Genomic DNA, 24,763 nt, shown 5'->3' on the forward strand with positions numbered 1-24,763 from the left:
ACCCGCATCCCACTATAGGGCGTTCTCCGTGGGATCCTTTTCCCACTGCAGATGTTGAATTCCTGCCCCATACACAGGGATGGGAGGACTCAGAGCCCACAGGCAATCGCACGGCCCCAAATCCCATAGGGGAATGGGATGGAAGTGCCCACCTGGGTGTGGGATCGTCCTCCTATGAGCGCTGCAGGGTTTGGCACCACTCTCACCCCCCCAGCACTGCTCCCCCCCTTTCCTGGCCCCGCTGCTGCCCGCCCCATTACTTATTTATGGCACATGAAAGATGCATGGCAGCGGCTCTGGGGCTCTGCAGGATCGCGCTGTGCTCAGCACTGGGCTCTGCTTCCTCCCAGCTCCTCCTGGCTTTGGGGGATTTGGGTATAGGGGAAGGAAATGGGCAGATGTATCCAACAGTCAGTGAGGACAGACCCCATTTACATGCAAAACGAGGGCTTTTTGGTAAATCTGCCCAAGCAGCTGCCATCCATCTGTAGGATTTCCTGTGGTCTGGGGTTTTTTATAGTGCTGAGCCCATCCCAGCTGCAGCCATGGGAGCTGAACCCATGGGAAACGCAGTGCGGAGAGGTTAAATAACAATAATTAAAGTAAGAGTTTTTAAGGGAAAGTTTCATCTGATCTTCCCATCTGTTCTACACCTGTAGGAAGCTGCGTGGGCTGGAAGAAGTAATAAGAAACGAACAGCAGAGCTGCCCGGCATGGGTCAGCCCCAAGGGGGACAAAGGCGATCCCAGTGACAGCCCTGATCCCAACCCCAAAAAGGTGAATATCGTGGCCAAAATCAGCCGATGGAACTTTCAGATTATGAACCTGGGTGCAATCACAGCACTGTTTTGGGGACCTCCTGGGCTCTGTAGGGTGAGATGACCCCACAGCCAAGCAAAAAAACCCCCAATTGGGGTCCCCAACCATCTGGAGGACTATTGAGGTCTTCCAACCTTTTGAGATCCCTCCATCATAACCAAGGGGATTACTGGGCTCCCCAGTCTGCGGGATGATTGGGGTCCTCCAACATTTTGGGGTCCCTCCACCATCACCAAAGGGATTGATGGGGTCTCCAATCACTTAGAGGATGATTGGTGTCCTCCAACCTTTTGGGATCCCTCCACCAGTAGTCAATGGGACTACTTGGGTCCCCAATTTGGGGATCTATTGGGGTCCTCCAACCTTTTGAAGTCTCTCCACTCAGAGCCATGGGGACTATTGGGGTCCCCAACCATCCGCAGGACCACTGAAGTCCTCCAGCCTTTCGGGGTCCCTTCACCATAACCAAGGGAACTACTGGGGTGCCCAGTTTGAGCGACTATTGGGATCCCCCAGCCTTTTGGGGTCCCCCCTCCCTTCAGAATCCCCATATCCCACCACCTCATGCTGAATCAATCACCGCACCCCCAGCCCCGGAGGTGTTTCCCCACCGATCACCCCAATGACCCCATCCCTAATGAATATTAACACCCATTAATTATTCAGCAAAGCACAGCAGGCCGGGAGCACTCCGCCTTTTGTCTCATTTTCCTTTTTTATTGGTACATCATTGCAGAAATAGCCCTGTGTGTGGAGGACAGTGCACCAGACACGATATTCCCATAAAGGAGGAGAGGACACCCGGCCACGCTCCGTCATTCCGAGCCGCAAACATACAACAAAATCACCCTCATCACAAGAGGGGAATATATATATATATATATATTTTTTTTCCCTTTTTAAATTTTTCTTATTTTTATTTTATTTATTTAATTTTTTTTTTTGCATCTCATGCGAAATAGTTAAAAATTAAAAATTAAAAAGAGAAGGAAAGAAAAAAATAACAAAACCCCACAAGAGCCCGACGGAGCCCTGCGTTTTGGCACTCCGGATGACAGCAGTTCTCGTCGGCGTCCATCCGTTTCCTTACGGACGGTCTGTGAGAGAGAGGGAAATTGCCACGAGGGAAGAAAAATGAACCAAACGAAGGTCACCCACACCACACTGCATGGCTGTAAGGAAAGCTGCGACCCCATAGACATCCTCCCATCGCTCCCTTGTGCAAGCGCCGTCAATAAAAACCCCATTCCCCCCCCTCCCCCAACCACCCCATCCCCAAAACCCATCCCTTTATAAAAGTTTCTTTTCCCCCCCCCCCCCCCCGCCAACCTCAAAACGCGACCGAAATGAAACGGAGATATCTGTAGGTTTATAGCATTCGCCAACATCCAAAGACATCAAATTAAAAACCGAAACGAACGGAGCGCCGGGAAGGGAACCTCCGCTTGGGTTCCACCGCCTGAACGCAGCTTCGGAGGGGCTTGGGACCCCCCGTGGGGCGGCCCCACAGCAGAACTGCATTGGGGGCATTTGGGAGCAAGGGGGGGGGGGGGTGATGATGATGACGATGATTTTTTTGTTCTCGGTTTTGTTATTGTTATTATTTTTAGGTGTAATTTCGCATCATTTCGGGGGGATTCTGCGCCGCTCGTCCTCGCGCCGGCGGTGCTGGGATTTTGGCCGATAACCTCAGAGAGCAGAAATCCCTGCCGAGGGGGCATTAAACGCCGGGGGGGGCCTTTTCGGAGAGGTTCTGCAGCACGTCGTCGATCCTATCGTCTTCGATAACCACTGGAAGGATGGGGAAAATGGGAAAACAAAAGGACGGCCGTCAGCGCGGTGTGGCAGAGCCCGGTACCCGCGGAGGGACTGGGGTCACGGGGTGCTGGTATCTGGGGAGGGATGGGATGGGAACACGAGATGCTCATCCCGGGATGTGCTGCGTCCTCAGGGTGTGAGATGCGCTGAGTCCCCGAGGATGCTCGGTGCAAGGTGAGCACATTAGGGCACGTCCCCAGGGTGGGACTGATGGCATGGCGTCCCGCAGGGGATGCTCAGCCCCGGTACCTCAGGGAGCATCCCAGGGTGCAGGATGTGCTGCATCCCAACGCTGCAAGGCGAGCATCCCCCATAGTGACGAGCAGGACGAGCATCCCCGGAGTCCCCGCATCCCCGGGCCGCCGGTTCAGGCTGACTCGCTCCCTCCACAACCCCCAGTCTCTTCCCAGGGCCCCCCAGTCACCGTCCCCGCTCACCCACCTCTTTTGCTGCGTCCGATCTGCCCCAGCTTGGGGGGCCGCTTGCCCTGCCCGGCCGCCAGCAGCGCGTCGGGGCCGTGGCGGAGGGGCACGGGGAAGGGCAGCTCGCCCCCCGCCGCGCCCCCCGCCAGCTGCCCCCCGCCGTACGGCGGCCCCTCCGCCATGGCCGGGGCGGCGGTGGCGGCGGTGGCAGAGGGGGGCCCGGCGCCGCCCCCCCCCCCCGACAGCCTCCCGGGCCGCGGGGGGTCCCGAGCCCCCCTGGGGCTGCGGCTCGGCGGAGCGGGGCGGCCGCCCCGTCACATCCCGGCGCTGCCCGCCCGGCGCTGCCCGCGGCTCCGGCGGTCCCGCGGCGGCGGAATCGGTGGCGGCGGCGATAGAGGAGCGGGGGGCGGGAGCGGGGCGGGGCGGCTCGGGAACGCCCCCGGGATGGGCCGGTCCCCCCCCAACCCCCCACCCCGCAACCCTTCCCGGAGGGTGCGGGGATCCCCCGAGCCGGGAGGGGCTGATGCCCCGGAACCGACCCGGGGAGCCCGGCGCTGCCCTGCGCTGCCCGTGGGAGCGTGCCCGTCCCCGTGTCGTGGACCATTTGTGTCCCTGTGCCGTGTCCCCGTGACGTGTGTCCATGGCATCTCCCGGTGCCGCTTCCCCATGCCGTGCCCCTGTGTCTTGTCCCCATGCCGTGTCCCCATACCACCTCCCCGTGCTGTGTCCCCATGCCGTGTCCCCATGCTGGGTCCCCATGCCCCGTCCTCGTGCTGTGTCTCCGTGCCGTGCCCCTGCGCCGTGTCCCCATGCCATGTCCCTGTGTCCCCATATCACATACCCATACCGTGTCCCTGTCCCACGTCCCTGTACTGCATCCCCACACCATGACCCCACACCACGGCCCTGTACTGTGTCTGCATGCCACGTCTCCATGCCTTGTCCCTGTGCCCTCTACTGTGTCTTCGTGCCACGTCCCTGTTCCATGTCACTGCACCGTGTCCCCGTGCCGTGTCTTCATGCCATGTCCCCTCGCCATGACACTGTACTGCGTTCCCATGCCATGTTCCTGTGCTGTGCCCCTCTGCCATGCCCCCATGCCATGCCTCCACATCACATCCCGGTAGTGTGTCACTGTGCCATGTCCCCATGCCATGTCCCCATGCCATATCCCTGTGCCACATCCCCTTGCCATGTCCCTACACCCACCTTTCCCAGCTCACACTGATCTTTCTGCCTGGTGGCTGCAGAGGGGATTATTTTTGACAACGCAAACCAGCACAGGCACGGGGTGAGCAACATTTTTGGGGGCAGTGCTGCATCTCCGGCACATTCTCGATGCAACCCCTGCAAAAAGTCGGAGAGGACAGCAGGGATAGCAACAAAAAGTCGGTTTGCACGAAGCAGCCTCGCACCGTCTCTGCGAACAGCTCGCAACTAACGGGGACTTCAGCTCGTCTGGGGGCAGAACAGCTCGTTTTGGGGCAGGTGAAGGCCGGGGTTCCCGTGTTTTTGGGGCCGGGACTCTCTGGGAACGCAGCCGCAGAGCCCGGCTGCCAGCTCCTTGCATAACGCTGCGTCTGCGCCCAGCATCCCGCGGGGGAAGCTGGGGAACAGGAGGCAAAAGGCAGCGGGGGCAGCGCAGCCCCCAGGAGCTTATTTTGGGCGCTGCGGGGATGGCTGCGTTCCCTACAGCCCCCATCGCAGGACCCGCACGGGGTTTGGGTGGAAAAAACGGCTTTTTGGTGCTGCACGGGGTAAGAAAAGAATCCCCTCCTGCGTCTGTGGCGCCGGGGGAGAGCCTGGGCTCAGCCGGTGCTGCCGAGCGCGCCGCGGGGTGATGGATTGATGGCAGCGGGAGAAGGGAAGGAGACGCGCCGCCGTCCCTGCGGATTTTTTGCTATTTCTGCTTCTTTTCCGCCTCCTCCCGCAGCGGGAGCGCACCGCCACCTGCAGCCCGGCTGGATGCGGCCCTGCCTTTGGGTTTTCTCCGCGTCCCGCTCCAACCTCAGTCTCCTCAAAGAGGAAGCGGAGAGCCCCCGGCCTCACTTCGCGCTTCTGGGGTGGATGCTGCTTCTTGCAGCGGAATGTAGCGGGAGCAGAGGAAGGCAGCGCCCTCAGGGTTGCAGGGACGGAACAAGCCAGGACAAACACGCTTTTCAATCAGTTTTATTACAAGCTGTGCCATACCCCAGCCCAAACCCCGCTGCAGAAATCAACCAGAGTGCTGCCGTGTCCCGATTCCCGCATTCTGGCGTGACACAATCACGTGTGGCCAAAGTGCAGCCCCTGGCAGTGCTGGCAGGAGGGGACGATGGAAACGCTGCTCCTTGCCTGTATTCACCATTTATCACAAAACCACTGGCATGAAGCAGAAGCTCTTCTGACCCCCTGCTCAGCCAGCTGGAGAGCTGCTGGGAGGCAGCACTGCGCAGCCTCAGGACTCCTCGTGTCTTATAACAGTTTTTTAATCACCAGGGTATTGCAGAAACAAACTGATTTTGCCTCCAGGAGCACCACGTGAACCCTGAGCACCTGCAATCGTTTTCAAGCCCAGCTCCCCTCCAGCTCCCTCCCCCTTCCGCAATCCTTTCATCCCCAGCAATCCAACCACCCCAGCGGCAAGAGGGGCAGGCTGCAAGCAAACCCTCACTGAGAGGGAGCCCTCCAAAGAACCCCCCCCCGCCCCGAGCCACAGCGCTTTAGCTGTTGTACAGGGGAACCACCCTGCTGATGGCCTGTCTGCAGATGGGGCACCTTTTGGGCTCTGGAAGGGCTCGGTAGCACTCAGTGCAGGAGCAGACGTGCCCACACTCCAGGAAGACGCAGGATTTGGCACTGCTCAGGCAGATGACACAGGCATTTTTCAGCGTCTCTCCCCCCTCGGCGTTCACTTCACGCATCAGCCGCTCCTGCGCTTGCCTGAATTCCTCCTGCATCTGCTTGAGGTGCCGCCTCTCCCGGTGGTGCCTGTACTGCTTCCTCAGGAGGTAGAAGAGAACGGCACACGTGCTGAAACCAAAAAGGATGGTCAGGATCTTCCAAAGCTTGGCACTCGATTCCTGTTTCTTCAGCAAAGCGTCGAAATCGGCGCTGGTCAGGTAGTAGCGCAAACCCTGCTTGGGTGGCTGCAGCTTGATGGTGTTGTTGTCCAGCACCAGCTCCCCAACGCCAGTCAGCGCCGCTCCCACCTTCAGCATCTGCTCTGTTTCCTGAATGCCTTTCGGGCGCTCCCCGCTGATGTAGTGCCCAATGACATCAGGGAAGGATTGCACCGAGGGGTGGAATTTCTCATGCACCGTCTCCAGGCTGAGCTCGGCGGCCTCCAGAGGTTTCATCACCCTCACAGAGACGCCGGTGCCGTCGTCCAGCGGGGCCAGGTCGAAGGCAGTGGTGTTGGTTCTCTGGTGGATGATCTTCTCGTAGTCGTTCCTTGGGATAAAACAAGCGTTAGTGTTTCCACGCTGGCAATCCAGGCTGGGTTGGGTGGGGCCTGATCTACCCAGGAGCTTGATAATCTTTAAGGTTCCCTCTAGTTTAAGCCATCCTGTGATACTACAAAAAGCCAAGCAGCAGGGAAACACCACAGCTGTCAGCACAGCAGTATTTTGTCACGCTGCCTGTTGTCCTCGTGGTGTCCCCCATGCAAAACCTTCTGCTGTCACAGGGAAAGCTCTCGGGGCAGCCAAACCCAGCCAGTGCTCATCACCTTCACAGCTGTGATGAGTTGCAGTGTGGTGAGAAGAGTTTCCTTTTGGAAGAGCTTTGTTGGGCTGCAGTGCAAGGATGCTTGAGTCAGCTGCTCGGGGCGGCCTCCAGGTTCCATATGTGTGGGGCAGTGGGCAAAGCCCTGAGCTGCCAGAGCTCAAGGAGTGCTGGAACGCTGCTCTCAGATGTAGGGTTCAGATTTGGGGCGCTCCTGTGTGGAGCCAAGGGCTGGATTTGGGGATTCTTATGGGTCCCTTCCATCTTAGGATGTCCCATGGTTCTGTAGGTACGTACCAGAGGTGAGTCGTTCGGTTCCACACCATCTTGTGCTCCTGCAGGGTCAGCCTCTGCACGACGCCCTTGCAGTTCTCCACAAACTGGCTGCTCAGGGTGTCCTTGACAGTGCGTACCACGCCTGGAACACGTGGAGTGCTTGAGCTGTGCTGCAGGTCTCTCTTTTTTATGGGGTTACAGACCCAAAACTCGGCCCCACAGGGCACTGGGATATGTTTAGCTCAAATTCCAGTCTTTCACTCCCAAGGTTTTGGAAGGAGACAGGCTAGATCCTAGCCCAAATGTGTCTTGTGGAGTTGGTGGAGGCCTTATCTCAAATCTCAGCCCTACTGTACTTTTTTAGGGGGAGAAATAGCCCAAATACCACCCTCACGGGGCTTTTTTTGGTGGGGAAGTAGCTCAAATCACAGTTTTGTTGGGCTTTTGAGGGGCCAGAGTAACCCAAATCCCAACCCTACAGGGCCTTCGGGGTGGGTTTAGCCTAAATTCCATAATCCCATCCCCAAGAATTTTGGAAGGGAACAGGCTAAATCCCAGCCCCTTGGCATCTTGAGGGAGGGATTAGCCCCAACCCCAGCCACGCAGGGCCTTTGGGGTACGTTTAACCCAAATCCCAGTCTTTCACCCCATGGTTTTGCAGGAAGCAGGCTATATCTAAGCTCCATAGATTTGTTTTTAGGGGTGCTAGCCCAAACCCCAGCAGTGCATATGGAAGGAATTAGCCCTAGCCTAAGTCAGAGTCACAGAGCCCTCTGTTAGAGCTGGCATTGGCCCCTCTGAAATTTAGAAGGAATCAGACCACATCTGTCCCCTCCCTGGGTGCCGTCTTTGGAGGCATTTCACCCCAACCCCATCTCTGTGGGGCTGTGAAGGAGGAGCCCAGATCCCCCTCCCCACTGCTGCAGGGTAGTGATGCCCCAACGCAGCACAGCCCCAGTTCCTCAGCTCCTTCCTCCGTGCCCCCCCTTACTGTTACTGCCACGACTTGCATGCGGGAAGCTTTTTTTTTGGCGCAAAACATCAGATTTTGGGCAAAATCGCTTGAACCAAAGAGGCAGTGGGGAAAGAGGCCCAGCGTTTTGCCATGCCAATACCTTCGATGACAGCATAGGGCACGCAGCGGCCTGGCGCCTCCAGCAGCACGGCCCGCAGCTCCCCGTCCAGCCGCAGCCTCCGGGCGCCCTATGGGACGGAAGGATCAACCGCAAGGCCCAGACCCGGGAGCAGGCCGCGGCCTAGGCCTGAAGCGGCCACCGCAGCAGGCTGCAGGCCGCAACCCGGCTCCGGAGCTCCCGTACCCACCTGCAGGCCGCGGGCGAGACGGGCCTGCTGCCGGTACACCGAGTAGAACAGCGCGGTCAGCCCCGTGCCGGCCGCCAGCAACGCGGCCTGCAAGGCCGAGGGCCGCCCGCCGCCTTCCATTGCCGCCGTTACCGCGGCAACCGCGCGGCGCGGACTGATGACGTCACTCATGGCGTACAGCGCGCGGCGCTCTACCATAGAGCGCGCCTTTACCATAGAGTGCGCGGTCCTCCGAGAAATGGATGGAGGGTTTCCAGACGGGGTGGAGGGCTGATGGAGCCCCACTGCAGCCCCGCAGAGCCTTGGGAAGGCTTGCCCGAACCCTACAGGGTCTCTGGGGTGGGTTTAATCCAAATCCCGGCGTTCAACCAGCAAGATTTTGGAAGGTGAGAGGCTAAATCCTGGCCCTATGATGCTTTGTGGAGGCGTTAGTCCAAATCCCAGCCCCACTTCACTTTATTTGGGGGAAATAGTTCGAGTCTGAGTCTCACAGGGCTTTTTTGGGGTGAGATTAACCCAAATCCCAGCCCCACTGGATATTTGGGGTGGGTTTAACTCAAATCCCACCCTTTCACCACGGCATTTTAGGGCAGGATACCCCATATCCCAGCCCACGGGGCCTTTGGGGTGGGTTTAGCCTAAATGCCATATTCTCACCCCCAGGATTTTTGAAGTGGACGAGCTAAATTCCAGCCCTATGGCACTTTTTGGGAGGGATTAGCCTGTATCTCAGCCTTACATGGCTTTCAGGGTATGTTTAGCCCAAATCCCAGTCTTTCACCCTAGGATTCTGCAGGATGCAGGCTCTATCTAAGCTTCGAAGGTTTATTTTTAGGGGTGTTAGCCCAAATCTCGGCCCCATACTGTTTCTGGGGGGCAGTATCTCAAACCCCAGACCCATAGAGCCCTTTGTGGGGGCAGCCAGATGCCAGCTCCCAAAGTTCAGAGGGAATCAGGAGCACAGCTTGTCCTCTCTCTGGCTGTTGTATGTGGGGGGAGCTCACCCAAACCCCATCCCTGTGATGCATCTCCTTCCTCAGGCTGTGGGGCAGCGGTGCCCCTTGTTCCCTCTCCCACCGTCCCATTTATTCAGCTCCTTCCACTATGCCCCCGCGTTGCTGCTCCTGTCAGGGCAGGGGAGCAGGAACTGGGTGAAAATAAACCATTTTGGGTAAAATTCCAGGGATTTAGGTTCTCTGGGCTGCCTTTGTGACCTAGCTGTCAGGCCTGGGGTCCCCACTGCAGCCCCCCCCCAAAGCGTGGGCCTGCTCTATTTAAACCCCCACGTTGCCATGGTAATATGAGCATCACTTGACGTGGAATGGCATGGAAGGTGCAGAACCCCCCCCGCCCTCCTCTCCATCCCCCCCCAGGGTGGAAATTTTTTAGAGTTAAAAAAAAAAAAAAGGGTAAATACAAAATAGAAAAGCAACAAACCATCGCGAGTCTTCCAGGCTGGTGAGAGACAGGCGCTGTCACAGGCAGAAAACACAGATTGGGTTTATTTCCAGGAGAGGGATGGGGGGATCCAGGTGTCCCCCCCTTCAGAGCTAGGGACGTAGCCCTATTGTCCAGCTGTGTCCCGAGGGCACCCGGTGTGGCCAAAGCAGTGGACGCCAATGGGGATGCTCAGCATACGGGGGCCCTTGGGCCACGCAAGCTGCACCCCCGCATCTCACTGGCCAAAGAGACCACGGTGGGCCCCCCGTCCCCCCACGTGCCCCCCGTCTCCTCCTCGTCCTCCTCCAGGATGGAGCTGAGCCGTGGGGCGCAGCGGGCGCGCTCGGCCGGCGGGCGGTAGGGACACTTGGCATTGAGCAGCCTGCGCAGGGGCACCAAGGGGACGATGGCTTCACCCAGGAGCTGCTGCTGGAGGCGACGGCCGTCGTTCTGCCTTTTGAGCCTCTTGAATTCATCAAAGGCTGAAGCGGAGGTCTGGAAGAGGAGCAGGGCCATGGCGCGCGCCGTGGCGGCTTTGGGGACGAGGACGGCGTGACAGCGCAGCACCACGGCTTTGTTCTTCACCTGGTGCCGGTAAACCCACGCAAAAACCTTCGGGTGCCGGCGGTCGGCTGTGCAATAGGTGATGCGGTGCAGCAGGTACGCGTGGCCCGACCTCCTGGCACCCTTCTCACCCGGTGCCATGCGGATGCCGTGCGGCCCTAAGGTCAGCTTCATCTTGGCCCCACCGGCGCCCGCGTCGCTTTTGGCCCATATTTTCCCCACCGCCTCCTCGGTGCATCCCTCTCCTTTGGCGTGCAGAGTGACTGCATTACCCAGGTAGCGCACGGTGTAGGTGGGATCCTCCTTGTTCAGCTCCACTTTCTGCCGCCGGCCTCCAAACACAGAACCCAATCTCTCCAAGGGGCATTCGGGCAACAAATCGGGGCAGGAGCGCAGGAAGCCGGCCAGCAACGAGGCATAGCCCAACCCTGGCCCCAAGCTTTTCCCTTTGCACTTACGTTCGTTTTCCACCAGCACGAACTTGCTGCGGCGCCAGGGCAGCATCACCTCGCTGCCGGATCCGGATCCGGACCCGAGGGTCTGTCCCCGTGTCCCGTTCCCAAGGGCCGGTCCCCAGCGGGATGCTCTGGGTGAGGAGGCAGTGATGCTGCTGCTGCGGAACGGAGCTCTGCTCCACCTCCCCGGGCGTGCAGGCAGCCGCCGCGCGCAGCCCAAAGCGTGGAGAGGAGGGAGAACGCATCGGCGCACACGGAGGGATGCTGCCGAGCTGCTGCTGCCGGCGGGAGATGTGCTGCTCCGCTACGGGGAGAAAGAGCAGCCCCTGCAGAGTGCAGAGCCCGGAGAGCAGCCCCAGCCGTGCTCCGTGCTGATAATGATTTTGGGGAGATCCCTTTGGGTTTGGGGGTCGTTCTTCCTTTGAATCTGGGGAGATCCCTTTGGGTTTTGGGGTGATTCTCCCTTTGATTTTGGGGAGATCGCTTTGGGTTTTGGGGTGCAGCCCCCTTTGGGTTTGGAGAGATCCCTTTGGTTTTTCTCCTTTTGATTTTGGGAGATCCCTTTGGGTTTTGGGATGATTCTCCCTTTGATTTTGGGGAGATCGCTTTGGGTTTGGGGGTCGTTCTTCCTTTGAATCTGGGGAGATCTCTTTGGGTTTTGGGGTGCAGCCCCCTTTGGGTTTGGAGAGATCCCTTTGGTTTTTCCCCATTTAATTTTGGGGAGATCCCTTTGGGTTTTGGGGTGCTGCCCCCTTTGGGTTTGGGGGGATCCTTCTGTTTCTTTTTTCATATGGTTTCCCTTTGATTTTGGGGCGATTCCTTTGTTTTTTGGGGTATTGCTCCCTTTGGGTTTTGCTTGATCCCTTTGGCTTTTGGACAGTCCCTTTGGCTGTTGAGGTGTTACTCCCTTTGGGCTTGGAGCAATTCCTTTGGGTTTTGGGGTGTTGCCCCCTGTGAGTTTTGCTTGATCCCTTTGTTTTTTGGGGTTTTACTCCCTCCAGGTTTCAAGCTGTGGGGTTTTGGGGTGGAATCCACTGTGAGTTTGGGGCAATCCTTTTGGGTTCAGAGTGCTCCATTTTGTTGTTGGGGTATTAGACCCTTTGGGTTTTGAGCTATTGCTTTAGGTTTTGGGGCTGTGCCCCATTTGGGTTTTGGGCAACTCCTTTGGGTGTTTGGTGATTCTCCCTCTGCTTTTTGTGCAATCTATTTTTGGGGTGGTTCCTCCTTTGGGTTTTGGGGTGGTTCCTCCTTTGGGTTTTGGGGTGGTGCCTCCTTTGGGTTTTGCTTGGTCTCTTTGGGTTTTGGGGTGTTACTCTCTTTGGGCTTCGGATGATTCCTTTGCAGTTTAGGGTGATGCTCCCTCTGATTTTGGGGCAATCCCTTTGGGTTTTTGGGTGGATCCCTCATTGATTTTGGGGGTGACTCCTTTGGGTTTTGAAGTGCTTGTCCCCTATAGGTTCTGGTGTGGCATTTCCTTTGGTTTTTGGGTGATTCCTTGGATTTTTGGGATGGTGCCTCCTTAATGTTTTGGGCGACCCCTTTGGGTTTTGGGGTGGTTCCCCCTTTGTGGCTCAGGCGATCCCTTTATTTTTTGTTGTGTTGCACCCTTTAGGTTTTCAGGTGGTCCTCCCTTTGCTTTCCATGTGATCCCTTTGCCTTTTGGGGTGGTGCCTCCTTTGAGTTCTGCGAACAGCACAGGGGTGCAGGCGATTTTGGCTATAAAATGGCTTTTTTCCCATCGCCATCATTAGGTTTCAGAGTGAACAAGGAACTAGGAAGGCGATCGTCCTATTATCCCCACGTGTGGGGATATCAGGGATGGGAAATGGTGCTCAGCCACACAGGGGAGACGTGACCACCCCCTAGGATGGTGCAGAACAGCCCTTATCTGCGCTCAGCAATAGGATTGTGCAGCAGCAGGGGAAAGCAGCGTCAGGGAGACTTCCCATCCGCTTCCCCTGCTGTGTGTTGGCTGTCAATGAGAAACTAGGGGGGGGTGAGGGGGGAAACGTGCTATTTCTTGTTTGCGACCCAATGGTTTTCTCCCCTTTGACCTCTCCGTGGCTCCCCCCAGGACGTTCCCAGCACCAAATTCCTGCTGGGGAGGAAGGAAAAGAAGGCGGTGTGAGAAAGCTTAGCACACACACACACACAAAAAGAAAAGAAAAGCACGTATGGCTAGAAAAAATAAGATATATATATATATATAAAATAAGAAAGCAGGCTCAGAGAGAGCTCAACCTCCACCCTGATCCCAAAACCTCGAGGTTGGGGATGATGCCCGGCGCACGCATGGGGCGTTATCCCGACGGGGCGTTGCGTTTGGGGAAATATTTAACCACGTCGGCGTCACCGTGTGGGGCAGGCAGTGCAGGCATGGAGGGCAGTGAGTGCCTACAGCTGCTGCTGCGCCGCTGCCGTGAGGCCAAAGATTGTGCTTACTGCCCCTACAGCCGCTTCCCCGTGGGCGCCGCGCTGCTCACCGCCAGCGGGGAGATCTTCTCCGGTGAGACCTTGGGGTTGTGGGATGGTGGCCCGTTTGGGTTCTGGGGGATTGCTTTGGGTTCTGGGATGATGCATGCTATGGGTTTCTGGGGTGCTGACCGTTTTGGGTTTGCCTTGATCTCTGTGGGGTGGCGGAGACTTTGTGCGATCTCTGGAGGTTTTAGGGTGCTGGTCCCTTTGGGTTTGGAGCGATTCCCTTGGGCTTTGGGGTGGCATTTGCTTTGAGTTTTTAGCAATCTCTTTGTGGGTGTTGTTTTGTTGTTTTTTTTTTGGGTGCAGTGCCTCCTTTGGGTTTTGGGGTGGCTCCTCCTGTGGGTTTTGAGAAATCCGGTTGGTTTTTGAGGTGGTTCCCCCTATAATTTTGGGGCAAACCCTTTGGGTTTTTGGGTGGTTCTCCCTTTGGGTTTTGGTGGTTCCCCCTATGATTTTGGGGCAGTGCATTTGGGTTTTTGGGTGGTTCTCCCTTTGGGTTTTGGGCAATCCTTTTTAGTTTTTGGAGTGTTGCACCTTTAGGTTTTGAGGTGGTTCTCTCTTTGCTTTTTGGGGTGGTCCCCCCTTTGATTTCGGGCTGATCTGTTTGGGTGTTGTGGTGGTGCTCCCTTTGGGTTTTGGGTGATTCCTTTGGTTTTGGGAGTGTTTCACCCTTTAGGTTTTGAGGTAGTTCCCCCTTTTCTTTTTGGGTGATCCCTTTTCTGTTTGGGTGTTCCCTTTGCTTTTTGGGGCGGCGTCCCTTTGACTTTTGGGCAAACCCTTTGCTTCTTGGCATGCTTCCCTCTTTGCTCTTTGGGCAATCCATTTCCTTTTTGGAGTAGTTCCTTTTTGCTTTTGGGGTGGTTCCACCTTTGATTATGGAGAAATCTCTTTGAGTTTTGAAGTGTTTCCCCCCTCTGATTTTGGGGTGATCTCTTTCCTTTTTGGAGTGGTGTTCCCTTTAGGTTTTGAGGTCTTCCAGGTGGGTGCCACAACCCTTCCCTATGCTCCCTACCAGTCGTAGTCACCAGAAGAGCCCAAGAGATGGAAAATATGGGAAATAAATCACGGAAAGGAGACGTGCATTGGCCAGAGCTCAGGATGGGCTACTTTTGAAGGTGTCTCACCAAGTGAGGGATGGTGAGTGGTGTCGGTGCTTCCCCATAGGGTGCAACGTGGAGAATGCCTGCTACAGCCTCGGGGTGTGCGCTGAGCGCACGGCCATCCAGAAAGCCATCTCCGAGGGGCACACAAGATTCAGGGCCATGGCCATTGCCAGGTGAGGCCCAATGGCACCGTGTCACTCTTTGGGGTTTAGGGTGATGCCTCCTTTGGGTTTTGGGAAGTTCCTTTGGGGTTTTGGTGTAGTGTTTCCTTTTGGGGTGGTGCCTCTTTTGGGTTTTGGCTGATGGGTTTGTTTTATGGGGTGTCCTTTGAGTTTTGAGCAGACCCATTGGGTTTTTGGGGAACCCCTTTGGGTTTTGGAGTGTTGCTCCCTTTGGATTTTTGGGAATTCCTTTGGGCTTTGTGGTGGTGCCCCTTCGGGTTTTGGGTGATCCTTTTGTTTTTTTTCGGATGGTTACCCCTTTAATTCTGGGGTGATTCCCCATTTGATTTTGGGGCAGTCCCTTTGGGTTTTGTGGTGGTGCCCCCTTTGGGTTTTGGGTGATACCCCTAGGTTTTGGGAAATCCCTTTGGATTTTGGTGTGTTGCTCCCTTTAGGTTTTTGGCAATTCCTTTGGGCTTTGGAGAAGTGTCCTGTTTAGGTTTTGGGCGTCCTTTGGTTTTTGGGGTGGTTCTCCCTTAGGGTTTTGGGGTGATCTCTTTGGGTTTGGGGGAATCTCTTTGGGTTTTGTGATGTTACTCCTTTGGGGTTTTGGAACGGTGCCCTTTTTGGGTTTTGGGTGATATCCTTAGGTTTTGGGGAATCCTTTTGGGTTTTGGTATGTTACTCCCTTTAGGTTTTTGGCAATTCCTTTGGGCTTTGGAGAGGTGCCCTGTTTATGTTTTGGGTGATTGGGTGATTGGATTTTGGGTGATCCCTTTCTTTTCCAGATTGGTTCCGCCTTTGATTTTGGGACGATCCCTTTGGGTTTGGGGAAATCTCTTTGGGTTTCTATGTGTTTACTCCCTTTGGGTTTTGGGGTGGAGTGGGACTGAGCCTGGCGTGGTTCTCTTTTTGGCAGCGACATGGAGGACTTCATCACGCCTTGCGGAGCCTGCAGACAGGTGATGAGAGAGGTGAGTGGGGGCCCTGCCATGCTGTGACTGCAAGCTGCCGTGAGGAGCTGTAGGGCCACAAGGAGCTGCAGGCCACCACGGGGCCTCCCCTCCACCTCCTCTGCTAGGAGCTGAACAAACCAAGGGAGCCCAGCAGTTGCTGGTGTGGCTGTGGGTGCTGCAGCCAGCTGGGGAAGAAGCATGGATTCCCCATTGAGCCTCTCTCCCCCTCTCCTCCTGCAGTTTGGCACAGACTGGGACGTCTACCTGACCAAACCTGATGGCACCTACATTGTGAAGACGCTACAGGAGCTCCTTCCGCTCTCCTTTGGCCCTGAGGACCTGCAGAAGGCATGAACTGCACACCTGCATTTCCCTTTCAGCGCTGGGGGTGATGGATTATTCCTCCTACTTTCCCTTTATGCACGTGGCTCCACGGGAACAATGCCAAGTGAAAGGGTTTGCTGAGTGGATGTTGCTTGGATCCAAGGCTGCAAAACTGGGGACAAAAAGCAATTTCAGCTCAAAGTCCGCAACATTATCCATCAGCCATTTGTGCACAGGCAGCTCGGTGTTCAGTGGGCTGTCACTGTGGTGTCACTGCTACTTTTTGCCTATTTTTCTCCTTTTTTGCTCCTGTGAGGACAAAGAGGAATTCTGGGGGTGTTCACTGATTGTCCTGGCAATTAAATTATGCGCAATAGAAAAAAAAAAATAATAATGTTACTTTAATGAGCCAGGCTGTGCTCTGTGCACCAATGCCCTGTGTACCATGCCCTGTGTCCTGCAGTGTGCTCTGTGCTGTGTGCACCATGCCCTGTGCACCACATGCTGTGCTCAGTGCACCGTGTGCTGTGCAGCCATACTCCATACACTGTGCCCTGTGCACCAATGCACTGTGCACCAATGCATCCATCTCTGTGCACCCATGCACTGTGCAGCGGGCCAAATGCACTGTGTGCTGCACTCAGTGCACCAAAGCACCACACGCTGTGCACATGCTCTTTGCATTGATGCTGCGCCATGCACAGCAGCTGTGAGCCAGTGCACCATGCACAGTGCTCTTTACCTAGCAACACCATGCACTGTGCAATGCATGTAGTGCACCAAAGCACTGTGCTCTGCTCAGTGCTCTGTGCACCAACGCTCTCTGCACTAATGCACCGTGCTCTGTGCACTAAAGCCCCATGCACTGTGCACAGGGCTCCGTGCACCATTACACTGTGCTCTGAGCACCAATCCACCATGCACTCTGCAGCAGCATCCCATGCACCAACACAGCAAAACAACCTGACCCTCCGCACTGCGCATGCGCTCTGTGCATCGCCTCCCTGCGCAGTATCACCTCCGTCCACATTGCGCATGCGCCCTGTGCATCGCCTCTCTGCGCACTGCATCGCCGCCCTTCGAACTGCGCATGCGTCCTGTGCACAGGCTCCCTCCACACTGAGCATGCGCAGTATGCGCATTAAATCCCTCACATTGCGCCTGCGCTCTGGGCACCGCCTCCCTCCGCACTGCGCATGCGCTGCGCACCACCTGACTCACTGCGCATGCGTATTAAGCACTACGGCCCTTTCCCACCGCCCCGCCCCCCCCGCCGGCGCCTGGTTCTCGCCGTTCCGTGAGGCGCTTTGTGGCCGCCATGTTGCTGCGGGTGCTGTTTGCGCGCGCCCTCCGCCTGCTGCCCGGCGCCGCGCCGCGCCGCCCCGTTCCCATCCCCGTTCCTCCTCCCATCCCCTCAGCCGCCTCTCCAGTCTCCCTCTTCTCCCGGCTGCCTTTTGTCCGCTTCTTGTCCCTCCGGCGCCCGGCCGGCCTGGCGGCCATGGCGGTGCGGCGGGCCCGGGCCGGGCCGTGCATGGCTCTGGCTCTGGGGCTGGCGCTGCTGGAGCCGCCGCTGGAGGAGCAGCGCCGGGCAAGGGCTGCGTGTGGCCGCATCCAGGTGTGGGGCCTTGAGGGGGGGGAGAGGGGCTTGGTGATGATCTTAGCGGCATTTTCCTGCCTGTTCTGTTCTGTTGTCCCTATGGTTACAGCCTGAATGTCAGCCCCTGGCTGGACCATGCCTGTCCCCGTGTGTGGAATCACTAAATGGCTGGGATGGAAGGGACCTCAGAACCCATCTGGTGCCAACCCCTGCTGTGGGCTGGTTAAAAAAAAAAAAAGGCATTTTGCTCTTTCCAATTACTCGGGTTTGCCTTCATTGTGCAATCTTGAATAACTGAGTGCTTTCTCTTTATGCTTTTCTTTTGTTATTCCTTTCAGACCGTGTTTATCGAGAAGAACAAGCCACAAAAAGATCCTCTGAGCTCTTTGCGCTGGCAGGGCTTCAAGCTGGAGGACTATCTGATCGGGCAGCCCCTCGGGAAGGGCTGCAATGCAGCTGTCTATGAAGCAGCGATTCCTTCATCCCTCCATCACCGGGGGAGCATGGAGAGCTCAGATCTGTCTGTGTCTGAAGAGGAGCCGTCTGACAAACACCAGCAGCAAGCTGCTTTCCCCCTGGCTATCAAAATGATGTGGAACATCTCGGTAAGGAGTCAGCTCTTAATCTTTTGTGTGTTCCATCCCTGGAGGTGCCCAGGGTCAAGTTGGATGGGGTCCTGGGCAGCCTGATGTGGTAGGGGGGGCACCCAGCCTGCACAATGTCTTGGAACTGGGTGATCTTTAAGGTCTTCTCCAGCCTAACCTATTCTATAAGGAGATGACGTTCAGTGCCAATTATTAGTGACTAATCACACAGCCAGTGATTAGCAGTCATTATTAAATGCGGAGGTTGGTGGCCCTGCATGTGGCAGGGGGGTTGGAGATTGATAATCCTTGAGGTCCCTTCCAACCCTGGCCATTCTGTGATTCTGTCGAGCTGACAGCACGTTGCTGTTGCAGGCTGACTCTTCAAGTGAAGCCATTCTGCGCAACATGCACCGAGAGCTCGTTCCAGCCACACGGACTGCCTTAGCTGGGGAGTATGGAGCTGTCTTCCACCACAGGTTTGGTAACCATGGCAGTGGCAGCTGTTCTCTAAGTGTGCTGTGCTCATTCTATCCAACTTGATCCATCAGTTTTCATTTTGCAGCACGTCCGTGCTGTAGAGAATGCAGCTGGAGGTTTCTGAGATGGTTGTTGGGAAGAAATGAGCACGAATCCTTGGGATTATTCCGTGTGTGTGAATGCCTTAGCTAAATGGCACTGCCTTTGGTAGTGCTGTATGCCTGAGATGCTATGTAGGAGCACGCTTCTGCCTATCCTAGTGACTTTTCTCTCTAGTGAGCATAGCAGTGGTGCTGTTCAAATAATAATTCAACAGTGTTTGCTTTGAGGAGCTGTTAGCATGCAGGAGGTCCCCGCAGCTTGGCTGTATGCTTCCCTGCAGTGTCTTAGTCTTGAAGACTTGAAAGGACATGGGATGATCAGGGACCCACCTGCTTTGGGTCTGATGGGGCACCGTGCCTCGGTTTCCCCGTGTGTAAAGTGCATAAATTGCATTGCTTCTGACAGTGAAAAGGTTAACTCTGTTGGAAAAGCTGGGAGGAGCTGTTTCTGAGAAGTGATCTAAAAGTGTAATTGTGCTTTTTAATTACAGAATTAAACACTGACGTTCTGTAGTAGTTTGGTGCTGAATTGAAAGGGCAGCCCTGTGAAACATGGCCTAATGCTGGTCTGGTTCTAAAACAGGTGCAAGGAAAGGGAGGTGGAAGCTGTTGCAGTGCAGGTTGCTGCATGCACAGAACAGACATTGGTGAGAAGGCAGATGGAAAGTGACTGTTAACTCTTCTTCACCTGAGCTGTGAGTAGGCAGGCAGCCTTGAGATGTCAGATTGCATGGAAGCTTTTCAAAGATCTTGAGTTTAATTGTGCTCTTGTTCAAAAACTTGTCTTTTTTTCAACTGGAAACAGTGGAATCCACAGTTCAGACTGCCTGATTTACATTTCAAATATGTCTGTGCTAATGCAGGTGGATAATGAATATTTCTCAGTGTGTCCTTAGCCTGGGAATGCAACAGAGAAGCCAAAGGGCTATCTGACATTCAGAGAGGAGAGCTCTGTTTTGCAGATGCATATTCAGTAACATGAATGCTTCCTGTCTATGCCAGTAAATAAGAGGTCTAAGGTGATCTGCTTAGTGTGAATCTGGCCTTTATTTTCAGTCTAACAGGGTAGGGTTATGGAAAATGAAAGGCTGCGCGTCAAACATGAACGTTTCCACCAAATCTTCCTTTGCTGTGCAGGTAAAGCAGCAGCATTTCTGCTCATCCATCAGGCTGCAGAAAATCCAGTCACAAGGTGACAGCAGAACAAACGTGTTTGGAAGCCTTTGGTGGAGGGGATGTGGCACAGTAATGAAAAATACTCCTGGAGATGATAGGGATTGGTGTAACTTGTGATGTCTGTATTTTGCACAGAGAACCTGTCCTTGGGAGGAAGAGGTTGAGACCTCATCCAAATATAATCCAGGTGATCCGAGCTTTCACATCCTCTGTCCCGTTGCTGCCTGGAGCCCTCACAGACTATCCTGATGTTCTTCCAGTGAGCCTGAATCCCAGAGGGATCGGTCGCAGCCACACGCTCTTCTTAGTGATGAAAAAGTAGGTGGGGAGAAGTGTGCTGGGAGCTGGGACTTTGTGGGGTTGCCCAGCAGGGCTGTGTGTTCTGCTGCCTCATGGGTCCTGCTAGAGATTTGGCTTGGGTTGCTGCCAAAAGCCAGAGTGTGCGCTTGGAAACATGGCTCCTGAGAGCTGTTGAGATTTTAGCTCTTCAGCAATAAAGACAAGCTGCCCACGGTAACAGTTGCCACAAAGGAATGCAAAACTTGCCCCAAAAAGTGAATGTTGCCTCTAGGTGGAACACGCTGCTAGAGGCAGAGGAGAAGATGAGATTTGGTGTCTCTATCTGCCTCAGCTGGGTTTTGTTTTTCAGTGGGTATGGCTGTGCCACTGATGTAAAACCACTGTTTCCCACTTTTCTGTTCTGTCTGCATCTGGAGGAGCCCTCTGTCTTCTTTGTAGCTCGAGAAAATGTTCTTTTGCTCACTTTGCACATCTCTGTTACACTCCTACAGTCTGTATCAGTGATGTGTCCCCTCTCTGATGCAAGGAATAAAACCTGTATGCGTGTAGAACCCTGTAACAAGCTGTACCTGGAGACCCTCACCGTGCTGGTGACTCAAATATGGAAAGGTGTGGCAAAGTTCAGTAAGAATTTGTCACTTCTGAGTGCAGTGTAACCCCAGCCAGGCAGCACTGAGGTGGGATGGGAAGGGAAGAGCTCCTGGGATGCTAATCCAGGTACCTTCCATGTTCTCACTAGCTATCCGTGCACCCTGCGCCAGTACCTGAGGGACAGCAGCCCGGATACCCGTCTGTCCAGCATGATGATTTTGCAGTTGCTGGAAGGCGTGGACCATCTCGTTCGACACAGGATAGCACACAGAGACCTGAAGTCTGACAACATCTTGGTGGAGTTCGATTCTGGTGTGTAGATCACTGGGTGTAAGTCTGTCTGTGGACGTAGAAGGTTGTGCTGGAGCCTGAGGGAGAGGTGCTGGGTGTTGCACAAGCAAAGAGAATGTTGGCTTGAAGGCATACAGAGCTGGCATAGCTGGAGGTGCCCTGGCATTAGGCTGTGCCATTCCTCGCTTGCCAAACAGCACAGGGCAGTTCTTAAAGTGCTGCTGCACCCTGCCATGCCTGCACATCTGTTGAAAGACAGGGAACTGGCAGAGTATTAAAACCAAAAGCAGCATTTTGGTCACCAGCTTCTCCTGTTGGCCCTTCTAAGTGAGATTTTAATTACCTGAGCTTTTTTTCAATGTGACTGGAAATCAAATGGGCAGGAAACAATAGAATGAAGCCAGCTCTTTGTAATTATAAGTCTTGGTGCAGCAGCTGTGGCAGGCAGTGCTAATGTCATCTTTCTTGAAGGAAGAGCTCCTCTGGAGCTACACTAGGAATGATTTAAAGCATTGATTTTTCCCTTTCAGAGACTGGAGATGTAATGATTTTGCTTTGCAACGTTTGGCTTGTCTTCAGGACAAGAACTGTCAACTCATGCAAAATTTTTCCAGCCTTTTGCTACAGCTCAGTGTGTATCCTTACAGCTTTTGCTGTAGATAAAGATGAAAGTAGGGAAACGAAAAGATTGTTTCATCATTGAAGAGTTCCTAACCCGTGTGTCCTGGTTGTCAGGGTATCCATGCTGCCTGCTCCTGCTGTTCCCATGCTGCTGTCTCATGCAGCCAGGTGCTCCCAAGCTGAACGCTCACTGCTGTCCCTCTTGCTTGCAGCTGGCTGCCCCCGGCTGGTGATCACAGACTTTGGTTGCTGTTTGGCAGACGACAGCATTGGTCTGAGGCTGCCCTTCATCAGCACAGACATGGATCGTGGTGGCAATAGCTCCCTCATGCCACCTGAGGTAAATCCGTCCTGCTGGTTGTGGGTTTGTGCTGCTTCTGGGAATGAAAGCTTCAGCACCAGCTGAGGTGCAGGATGTGAGATCTTGGCAATATGTGAGATCTTGGCAAAGTGTGGGATTGGGTCTGGAAAGAATGAATGGAATTTTCTTGGAATCCACACTAAATATTTGTCAAATGGGTACTTTGGCCACAAAATGAAAATCAATCGGTGTTTTGAGGCAGTGTTGACTTTTCCCACAGAAAGTTTGTTCTGCAGCCTTTTTCTCAGGCTCAGTTCCAGATAGCTGTTAGAGGAGTTCCTGCAGCTGTCCTTGCAGTGGGGCAGCATGTAGCTTTTGAACGAAGTTCAAGGTGGTTGTGAGATGATGGATAGTTGCCTTTTGGTCCTTTGGTGATAGCACTGATAAAACCTAAGGCAGTCTGGCTGCCTTCGTGTACCAGAGCACCCTGCCTTGTATTTCCTGCATGCAAGTGCAGTACTGGTTGTTATTCCACGTCTCCTGTCTGTCTTAAATCTCAAAGTGAAATGTCTCTTAGGACTCGGTGGGAATGCTGGTGGGAGGTAACAACTAAATCCTAGCTGTAGTGATCAAAATCTTCCACATGTAGTGGTGGGCTGAGAAGCAGTGAAAACCTGAGGCGTGCCTAACAGAACATATTCAGTTAGAACTCTTTGCTTTAACTTTTCCATCTCATTAAACTTGTCGTGCAGGTGACCACAGCATCAGCAGGTCCAGGCATGGTGATTGACTACAGCAAAGCCGATGCCTGGGCTGTCGGAGCCATTGCCTATGAAATCCTGGGCCTGCCCAATCCTTTCTACAGCTGTGGGGACTCGTTCCTGGAGAGCAGAAGTTACTGTGAGGAGGAGCTGCCAAGCCTGCCTGTTGGTGTGCCCTGTGAGGTGAAGCAGGTGATAAGGATGCTGCTGCAGAGGGATCCCAACAAGGTCAGAAACCTGCCTTGAGGAAGTCATCCAGCTGCTCTTTGCGTTGTCTGTAGGTCGCCTTACCCTGTAGTGCTCCAGGTGCTCCTGTAATACAGATGTGATTGCAATGTAGATAACAAACAAAGGTGAATGTGGGTCTTTGTGGGAGCACAGCACAGCGCTCACTGAACTTCTCAGTGACTTCAGATGTTTGTGTCCATGGTTGGTGTTCACATGTAGTTGCCTGGGTTGAAAGGGACCACAATGATCATCTAGTTTCAACCCCCCCTGCTGTGTGCAGGGTTGAATAATAACAACAAAAGGCCTTTTTGTCCTCAGAGAAGGTCTAGGGGACTTTCAGCAATGCAGATGGGACAGGATGTGATGTGAGCACAGCTGATTTTCCCTCTCGCTCCTTTTGCAGAGATTGTCTGCTAGAGTTGCTGCTAACGTGCTCCACTTGAGCCTCTGGGGTGAAAGCATGCTGGCATCCGAGGCCCTGAAGCCCGACCAGATGACTGCCTGGCTTCTCTGCCAGTCTGCAGCCACTTTGCTCATGGACGGACTGGTGGACAAAAGCAGGGTAGAAACCAAAATGAAGATGTGCTTTTTGGCCAACCTCGACTTCGAAGACCTCTGGACAGCAGTTTTCTTGTTGCTGGCCTGGAGAAACCAGTCTGGGTGAAGAGTCAGTCCTACCTGGGCGGGCCGTGACCGTGCAGTAGATAAATGGCACTTGCTGAAAGCACATAGGAATCTGTCTGTTCTGTCTGCCCAGAATCCTGTACTAACTTAGGGAAAATATCTGCAGGCCTGCGCCGAGAGGTTGAGTTCATCTGTAGGGAGTTTTAGTACACGCTGCTTTTCTCTTCCTGCTAGAGGACTTGCCCTTGCCTCGTCATTACTCCTTCAGTCAGGGTTTGCAGAATGCATCCTGGGGTGTGTGCTGGGTTGTGTTCAGTCAGGAGTTCAGAGCTGGCTTCGAAGTCACGCGTTGTGAAGCAAGTTCCTTTTGAGAAGAGAGCTGTGGGGAAGGAGGTGCTGTCTGGCTGTGGGGAAGGAGGTGCTGTCTGTCTGTGGGGAAGGAGGTGCTGTCTAGGTGCTCTTACACACAAATATCACAGATTTAAACGATGCACAAAGAAAGCTGTGCTGGCAGAAGGACATACAAACTTCTTGACTGCTGTGCAGTGGCTGTCCTAATTCTGCCAAGGCCAAGTCAAACTGTCAGGGATAATACTGCATGTGGAATAGGGCTGAGGAGCAGTGCTAGCTTAGGGAGTGTCCTGTGATGCTAACCTGCTTTCTGAACCTGGTTTTGTGCTTAACAATGAAGTAACATCCTTTGCTTGGAGAGGATAGGAGACACCACTGTTGGAACGATAACAGCCATGTTAATGAAAACACCGTTTGATTTCATGTCTGTAATTGTGTTAAAGGGAGCTGGGGGAAAATGTTACTGCTGCTGGTTGCACAATAAATGGATGATGACGTTCTGAGCATTCTCTAAATCCAGTTCATCTCTGTTCACCGGATCCAGGTCTTTGGCCCGTAGTGCTGGGTCAGTGTTGGTGTCTCAAAGTCCTGTCTCTGAAATGTGTTCTTTTATTCCAACCAGAGGGAGTTCCCCAACGAGAGCCCCCTCCTGTTTGAGGAACAAACAGCCTTGTGATCACGTGTATCCTCTCTCCTCTGGCTGGTAACTGACGTGCAGGTTGTGGCTCAGGTGGCTGATATCCCAGCACACCATCACACAGCAATGCTGTCAGATCTGTCACTCTGCAGTGCTCTCTGGTTGAGTTGACAGTGCAGTGCTGCCTGTCAGGGAACGGCCCTGCTCGTTTTACAGCAACAGAGAGCTGTTTGCTATCCAAGGAAATCCCCAGGAAGCCAACTCCTGCACCCCTTG

General features: G+C 54.6%; 5 protein-coding genes across 5 annotated transcripts; 2 read left to right on the forward strand and 3 right to left on the reverse strand.

Moving 5' to 3' along the window:
* Window positions 1–1,515: 1,515 nt before the first annotated feature.
* Window positions 1,516–3,290, reverse strand: CAMK2N1 (calcium/calmodulin dependent protein kinase II inhibitor 1). Its single transcript, XM_052691932.1, has 2 exons — window positions 3,079–3,290; window positions 1,516–2,610 (listed from the first exon to the last, which is right to left on the reverse strand). Exons 1-2 carry the CDS (start codon window positions 3,239–3,241, stop codon window positions 2,540–2,542), a joined length of 234 nt encoding a protein of 77 aa, XP_052547892.1. The 5' UTR covers window positions 3,242–3,290; the 3' UTR covers window positions 1,516–2,539.
* Window positions 3,291–5,210: 1,920 nt separating this feature from the next.
* On the reverse strand, window positions 5,211–8,518 carry MUL1 (mitochondrial E3 ubiquitin protein ligase 1). Its single transcript, XM_052691916.1, has 4 exons — window positions 8,364–8,518; window positions 8,156–8,243; window positions 7,062–7,182; window positions 5,211–6,491 (listed from the first exon to the last, which is right to left on the reverse strand). Exons 1-4 carry the CDS (start codon window positions 8,481–8,483, stop codon window positions 5,762–5,764), a joined length of 1,059 nt encoding a protein of 352 aa, XP_052547876.1. The 5' UTR covers window positions 8,484–8,518; the 3' UTR covers window positions 5,211–5,761.
* Window positions 8,519–9,843: 1,325 nt separating this feature from the next.
* On the reverse strand, window positions 9,844–10,931 carry FAM43B (family with sequence similarity 43 member B). The gene has a single exon (XM_052691917.1). The coding sequence runs from the start codon at window positions 10,869–10,871 to the stop codon at window positions 9,993–9,995; it is 879 nt and encodes a 292-aa protein (XP_052547877.1). The 5' UTR covers window positions 10,872–10,931; the 3' UTR covers window positions 9,844–9,992.
* Window positions 10,932–12,856: 1,925 nt separating this feature from the next.
* CDA (cytidine deaminase) lies at window positions 12,857–16,252 on the forward strand. Its single transcript, XM_052692134.1, has 4 exons — window positions 12,857–13,328; window positions 14,465–14,576; window positions 15,484–15,538; window positions 15,761–16,252. The coding sequence occupies exons 1-4, from the start codon at window positions 12,857–12,859 to the stop codon at window positions 15,872–15,874; spliced, it is 753 nt and encodes a 250-aa protein (XP_052548094.1). The 3' UTR covers window positions 15,875–16,252.
* Window positions 16,253–17,111: 859 nt separating this feature from the next.
* Window positions 17,112–24,353, forward strand: PINK1 (PTEN induced kinase 1). The gene is made up of 8 exons (XM_052692048.1): window positions 17,112–17,459; window positions 17,780–18,046; window positions 18,401–18,504; window positions 19,918–20,100; window positions 20,822–20,985; window positions 21,798–21,925; window positions 22,639–22,875; window positions 23,279–24,353. Exons 1-8 carry the CDS (start codon window positions 17,163–17,165, stop codon window positions 23,537–23,539), a joined length of 1,641 nt encoding a protein of 546 aa, XP_052548008.1. The 5' UTR covers window positions 17,112–17,162; the 3' UTR covers window positions 23,540–24,353.
* The last annotated feature ends 410 nt before the right edge of the window (window positions 24,354–24,763 follow it).

This window comes from Tympanuchus pallidicinctus, unplaced genomic scaffold, assembly GCF_026119805.1.
Source record: "Tympanuchus pallidicinctus isolate F22 unplaced genomic scaffold, pur_lepc_1.0 scaffold29, whole genome shotgun sequence".
Taxonomy (NCBI): domain Eukaryota; kingdom Metazoa; phylum Chordata; class Aves; order Galliformes; family Phasianidae; genus Tympanuchus; species Tympanuchus pallidicinctus.

Bases quoted from the DNA above. Each gene is read 5' to 3' on its own strand.
- MUL1 (XM_052691916.1), bottom strand. From the start codon at position 8,483: ATGGAAGGCGGCGGGCGGCCCTCGGCCTTGCAGGCCGCGTTGCTGGCG. The intron at 7,183-8,155 runs GTATTGGCATGG...CACGTGTTCCAG, and splicing joins GCCCTATGCTGTCATCGAAG to GCGTGGTACGCACTGTCAAG. The intron at 6,492-7,061 runs GTACGTACCTAC...TTTTATCCCAAG, and splicing joins AACCGAACGACTCACCTCTG to GAACGACTACGAGAAGATCA.
- CDA (XM_052692134.1), top strand. From the start codon at position 12,857: ATGGTTTTCTCCCCTTTGACCTCTCCGTGGCTCCCCCCAGGACGTTCC. The intron at 14,577-15,483 runs GTGAGGCCCAAT...TCTTTTTGGCAG, and splicing joins AGGGCCATGGCCATTGCCAG to CGACATGGAGGACTTCATCA. The intron at 15,539-15,760 runs GTGAGTGGGGGC...CTCCTCCTGCAG, and splicing joins GCAGACAGGTGATGAGAGAG to TTTGGCACAGACTGGGACGT.
- PINK1 (XM_052692048.1), top strand. From the start codon at position 17,163: ATGTTGCTGCGGGTGCTGTTTGCGCGCGCCCTCCGCCTGCTGCCCGGC. The intron at 17,460-17,779 runs GTGTGGGGCCTT...TATTCCTTTCAG, and splicing joins CTGCGTGTGGCCGCATCCAG to ACCGTGTTTATCGAGAAGAA. The intron at 20,986-21,797 runs GTGTGTAGATCA...TCTTGCTTGCAG, and splicing joins CTTGGTGGAGTTCGATTCTG to CTGGCTGCCCCCGGCTGGTG.
- CAMK2N1 (XM_052691932.1), bottom strand. From the start codon at position 3,241: ATGGCGGAGGGGCCGCCGTACGGCGGGGGGCAGCTGGCGGGGGGCGCG. The intron at 2,611-3,078 runs GTGGGTGAGCGG...CCATCCTTCCAG, and splicing joins GATCGGACGCAGCAAAAGAG to TGGTTATCGAAGACGATAGG.
- FAM43B (XM_052691917.1), bottom strand. From the start codon at position 10,871: ATGCTGCCCTGGCGCCGCAGCAAGTTCGTGCTGGTGGAAAACGAACGT.